The 6000-nt window shown below is 53.2% G+C and overlaps 1 protein-coding gene across 1 annotated transcript in view; it reads right to left on the bottom strand.

The window, feature by feature from the left end:
• The window catches only part of FBLN7 (fibulin 7), a 47861-nt gene extending 42088 nt beyond the window's left edge, over positions 1-5773 (bottom strand). Inside the window, exons 1-3 of the mRNA XM_077773496.1 lie at positions 5622-5773; positions 5276-5432; positions 4439-4654 (exon numbers count right to left, since the gene is read on the bottom strand). Coding sequence (XP_077629622.1) covers positions 4439-4654; positions 5276-5432; positions 5622-5773 — 525 coding nt within the window. The remainder of the gene's footprint in view (positions 1-4438; positions 4655-5275; positions 5433-5621) is intronic.
• Between the last annotated feature and the right edge of the window lie 227 nt (positions 5774-6000).

Genomic DNA, 6000 nt, shown 5'->3' on the forward strand with positions numbered 1-6000 from the left:
TGGAGTCACCCAGGCACCCCAGAAATTAATCCATTTTTTAGATGGACAGAACTTTACCCAGTAGACTACTCATAGCAAATAAGCACATGAAGAGATTCTCAATGTTATTAGTCATTAGAGAAGTGGAAGTCAAAACCACAGTAAGATACCACTGCATACTTATCAGAATGACTTATTAACAAACAAACAAAGTGGACAATATTAAGTGGTGAGGATGTAGAGTAACACAGTCTTGTATATATTGCTGGTGGGAATGTAAAATGACACAACTAATATGGAATATAGTTTGGCAGTTTCTTACAAAGTTAAGAATGCATTTGCCATATGACCCAGCAATCTCACGCCTACATATCTGCCCAAAAGAATATTTATACACACACACACACACACACACACACACACACACAGCTGTACAGGAATGTTTATGGCAACTCCATTCGGAATCACCAAATACTGGAAATGACACCATAGGTATCATTCAGTTCAGTGGGCGAACCAATGCACAAACTGGGTTACACTGGGATGCCGGGGTGGCTCAGTTGGTTAAGCATCTGACTTCAGCTCAGATCATGCTCTCATAGTTTGTGGGTTCAAGCCTCATGTCAGGCTCTGTGCTGACAGCTCAGAGCCTGAAGCCTGCTTCGGATTCTGTGTCTCGCTCTGTCTCTGCCCTACCCCACTCACGCTCTGTCTCTCTCTCAAAAATAAATAAACCTAATTAAAAAAAAAAACAACTGGTACACCTATGCCATGGAATATGACTGTTATAGCATTAGCAAAACAACTATACAGACTAAAATAACATGGAAGACTCTTAAACGCATTATGCTAAATTTAAAACGCCAGACTCAAAAGGCTATGCACTTGTTGATTCCATTTACATGACACCGTGGAGAAGACAGAACCACAGTGATGAAGGACAGATCAGTTCTGGACTGATGGAACAGTATCCTGACTGTGGTGGTGGTTGCCACAAATAGAATATAACTCCATGGTAAAAATCATGGAAATGTATACCAAAAACATTTTTTAAAAATCATTAAACCGTGGGGGCGCCTGGGTGGCTTAGTCGGTTAAGCGTCTGACTTTCGCTTAGGTCATGATCTCGCAGTTTGTGGGTTCGAGCCCCGCGTCGGGCTCTGTGCTGACTGCCAGTTCAGAGCCTGGGGCCTGTTTCAGTCTGTGACTCCCTCTCTCTCTCTGACCCTCCCCTGCTCACGCTGTCTCTCTCTCTCCTAGAAATAAATAAAACATTAAAAAAAAAAAATCATTAAACCGTAAAAAGCAAATGGGAGAAGGTAGCTAAGAGAACCTTCACAAAGAGAAGTTTTGCACCAGGGCAAGCCTTCTGAACCACCCCACAGGCAAGGAGGATGCTGAGACCCTGCCCTCCTTTCTCACTAGGGCTAGCGGGGGGAGGGGACGTGAGGGGGTTGTTACGTGTCCTCCTTTCTGGTCTCCCCAACGAGGCTGTTTCTCTTCTAGCGGGAAGGCCACAGAGTGGGCAGCGGTTTTAAGAAAGGCCCTCCACCCATGGGACCCCCAGGTCACACTGCTCAACCTGCTCCCCTTGCCCACGACCACCCGCTCCCATCCAGCTAATCACAAAACCCCTGCAATGTGACTCAGGACAGATGCGCTGACAAGGACACAACTGGAAAGCCATGGAGGACTGCAGGGGAGGAGACGATACTGTCCATCCCCATGAGATTGGTGCTCCAGACCCTTGCAGAAAGCAGCCTCCCCCTCCCCTGCCCCTACTCTGTAACACACACACACACACACACACACACACACACACACTCGAGCGCGCACATGAAGACACACCACAGGTACTCATGCACATACACACCCGATCATAAATACAAGCACTCACTCACACACAGTTGCAATCACAGGCACTGGCACATGGGCAGGTGCACATGCACACAAAAACACACACCCATCATGCTTCCCTTGGGCTTTCACCTAACATAACAAAGTGAGCACATTTCCTGGTAAACAGAGGAAGCCCAGACAGGGTTGTGCATTGCTGCCCTGAGGAATTCCTGCTGCCTCTAGCTAGAGGTCCGTAGGTTGCCGTGTACCCCACCCATCTCCTCTGTGGCAAGAGATAGTCCCATGGGTGCCATCCATTCTCCAAACATCAGCTGAGTCTCCACCAGCCAGCAGATCTTACTGTTGGGTTCAAGAGCCCCAGGCTCATAATGTGTTCAGATCAGGTCAACTCCAGGTACGCCACGTCACCTCAGGTCCTCGTGACTCCAATCCTTTGTCTACTCTGAACTCCTCTGCCCATGGCCCTTTCCTAGGTCCATAGTTTTTTAACTCTGAAGGATGGGGTTCCATTGGGTATTGGGTCTCAGGCACCCGCTTGATTAAAATCACTAGGGACAATTTTTAAAAATACTAATGCCTGAGCCCCGACCCAGGCCAGTGGAATCAGATTCTCTGAGATGAGGCCGGCATCAAGATTTCTAGAGGCTTCCTAGGTGATGTGATATGCAGCCCAGAGACTACGCAGCTTGGTCCTGCTCAAACCAGCACCAGCATGGCCACCCTCCATTCACGTTGCTGAGCTCCTGCTATATGTGGTCTCTGGGTAAAAATCCCAGATATGGTGCCTGGCCCTGGGGCCCTATCTTGGAGAAGAGACAATAAATTCAACATCTATCGAAAAACCCCAGTACACGTGATCGGTCCTATTCCAGAGCCCTTCACAGGGCCATCACAGAACACACAAGGGCAGAGAGGAGACCAGAAGCACAGAGCAGGTGCATCCAGTCAGAGCCCTCAGAGGGGAGGGACAGGATGTGCAAGGAGACGCTGGGGGGCCTGCCCTGCCACTGTCTCATCTTATGGGACCTACTGCTGTCTCTCCGGGTTACCCGGAAAACAGGTGAGACCCTGGCAGTGCTTGGCTCTGTGGCCGCTGCAGAGGCAGAAAAGTGAGCTCTCTCAGCTCCGTTCCTGGGAGATCTGGTTCCTGTCCCTGCCTCACTGAGCCTTGTGAGAGGGAAAGGGAGCAAAAGGAATTGTCCACAGAGGCTGGTCTAAAGCCCTCTGAGGGCTCCGACTGCATGCACCTGCCCTGTGCTTCAGGCCCTCAGCTCTAAGCCTGATGTTTCATTTTGTTTTGTATTCTGCAAAGCGGGTGGAAGACCCATTGCTCTGTTGGTGGGTCCACTGTGGCCTGAGACGAGCTTCTGCTGCCTGGTGGCTCAGCGACTTTCTGCGGTGTGCCTGATCACTTCTGCACTGATACCACTCAATGCAGGCCTGAACTGAGTTCTCCCTGCCTGGAGTCCCTTCCTGCACCCCAGGAGCTTCTCCGTGACCATGAGTGTGCCTTCCTGGTTCAGGAATTTACACACGAAATGCGCGGGGAAGGGAAAAGGTCTGGAACTCAAGGAGAGAAACTGAATTTTCTCCACTCTTTCCTGGCTGTGTGACCTCGAGTAAGTCACAATCTCCCTGGGTGAGGCCCTCCTCCCCAAAACGGGGATGCCAGTGGCCCCCGGCTGACAGGGCTGCTCTGAGAATGAAGAGCCTGGAAGGTGCTTAGCAAAGACTCTGGCAGTCATCAGGCTTTCGGCAAGCACGTGCTTTCCTTCCGCCTTGGGTTACTGTCACTGCTGTGGATGGTATTGTTGGGGTGGCCGCCCCCGCTTGCCCACGGGCCACGCCCATCACAGGGGAGGGGTCCCCGGCGGCCAGAGCCTGTCTGGTGGTTGCTGGCTCTGAATTCAGCAATTCCAGTTCCACCTTCCGAAGACTCAATTTCATCTGCATTCTTTTAATTTTAATCATCGGTTCTTACTGGTTAACATAAAAGTGAATCTAGTCAAATAAATAAATCCAGGGAGGCTCCAACAAATATAAACGGCAAGGAGAGAAAAACGAAGCAGCAAGCCGAGTGTCCGTGTGGGAAAGAAAATGTAGCCCCAAATCTAAGGCCCGGCAGGCGCGGGGCGAGGCGGCTTCAGGGACCTCCGGGCCCCCCTCTGCCTGCGCTGCAGCGCAAACGCCGCTCACAAAGTCCGCGCGCGTTTAAAAGTCGGCAGTGGTGGGAATGAGATTTCAGTTGGAAATTTGAATGTTGGGAGCTGGAGGGCGGGGACAGCCTCTAACCTAACGGGGTGACCGGGACACCCCCCCCCGGGGACCCACCGAAGCCCAACGTCCCCTACATCCCGAGGAAACCTCCCTCCAGCCCACGAGTCCCCAGCGGACCGAGGTTGTCGCACGGAACCCACGGCGGGACCAGCCCGGGTCTTCCCAGGCGCCCGGCCCCGCGATGCGTCTCAGGTGACAGACGGGGGGCGGGGGGGAACCCCGTGAACCGGCTCCAAGCCCCGCAAGCGGTAAGCCCAGGTGGTCCGGACTTGGCGTCGGGTCCCGGGCGAGCGGGGCTGGCGAGAGGCGGGAGGGCACTGACCTGGGAAGCCCGAGACGCGGGGCAGGCGAGCAGCAGCAGCGGCAGCAGCAGGAGCGCAGGNGCGCGCCGGGTCGTGCGTCCCCCACCCGTCCCGGGCGGAGCCCTCCTGATCGTCCCCTTGTCCCGCTGGGGAGACGGAGGCGCGCGGCGGCGGCGTGGCGCCCCCCATGCAGCTGTGCCCCGCTTCGCAGCCCACTCACTGCGACCCTCCTCCACCTCATTCAGAGAACGGGACCAGCACGGCCGGGAGATGGGCTTCATAAACTTGGACTAAGTTCTCCATCTGAGTAGAGTGTCCTTCGAAATCATGCTAGTGGGGAACAAAAACACACATGAACGGTGACCAAGAATCTACAGTCCTCCTAACTGATAGTCCTCCCCACCCCCGACAGAAGAAGAAACTCCTTTAAACGGAGGCCGGGTTATCAGAACATCGGATCCTTCGCGGAAGTCGGTGGGCAATCCCCCTGGGAAGGGCAGACATTAGTGGTCTGAAGTCCCCTGCATCCAGGCGCTGTGGGAGGAACCAGATGGCCTCAGCCCCAGGCTCCTGGAAAACATTATTTAAGTTCTTGCTGGAAGAATGCTTTCAGAAGGCAACACTGCAGATGTCATGGTGCACACCAAGTCTGGCCAAGCCTCAAATCTATTTTTCCTTTCCGCATTTCACTTAGCAGAGCCCACTGACAGCCCGAGGAATGGAGCTAAGAAGACTGCACAGTCTGGGAGCAAGAGCTGTGTCCCACTGGAAGGTGCAAAGGAGAGTTGGAGCCCCCTGGGAAGCGAGGGCATGGTGCAGGCTGGCCACCTGAGCATCCCTTACCCAGGAAATCCTACTGGGCGTCTCCCTCCACCTTCCTGCCGCAGGAAGTAGAGCAGGGCCTGTGTGATCTTATTTTGCATTCCTGGTGAAATCTTGGAGAGCAAGGCAACAGATTGCTTCTCCCTGTCCAGGTAGAAGGCACCAGGCAGCAGCAGCCCAATCCCAGGAAGCCTATGGAAATTGTGGTTGTCTGCCCAGGTCTCTCAGGTGTTTGCTATTGACACCACACGCGATGCCAAAGCCTGGTTCCCCACCCCCTCCATCCCACACCCTGGCCTCCTTCACTTACCCCTCCGTCCCCACTAATGAAAGATTTGGTTCTGGCCGCTGTGGCCATGTTTAGTATGTGTTTTATCCCACCTTGTGTTGACATGGTGACCTCCCCTGGCAGGCCAGGATTTGTCGGCCTTCTTCTGGCTGTGCAGTGGGAACCAGACGTCGGCAGAGGTAAGCAAGCGTTCTTTTTTCTTCTCTTGCCTGCTCCGTGGATTCATAAAGCCAAATCTGGACATGGTTGAGTGACTTGCCCAAGGTATGTAGTCTCCAGGCTGCTCCCAGAGCGGTGCTGCTTCCCAGCACAGACTGCCTTCCACCTTTTCACTTAAATACAAGAGCATGGGATTTCAGGAATTTTAGTTATGGTAACAGAGTTTTTTTCTGTTTTGTTTTTCTTTTCTTTTTTCCCCCCCAAGCATTTCTAAATTTTAACAGGGATTCCCCCCCCCCCCCCCCCCCCCCC

The sequence above is a fragment of the Crocuta crocuta genome, unplaced genomic scaffold (genome assembly GCF_008692635.1).
Source record: "Crocuta crocuta isolate KB4526 unplaced genomic scaffold, BGI_CrCroc_1.0 scaffold67, whole genome shotgun sequence".
NCBI lineage: Eukaryota > Metazoa > Chordata > Mammalia > Carnivora > Hyaenidae > Crocuta > Crocuta crocuta.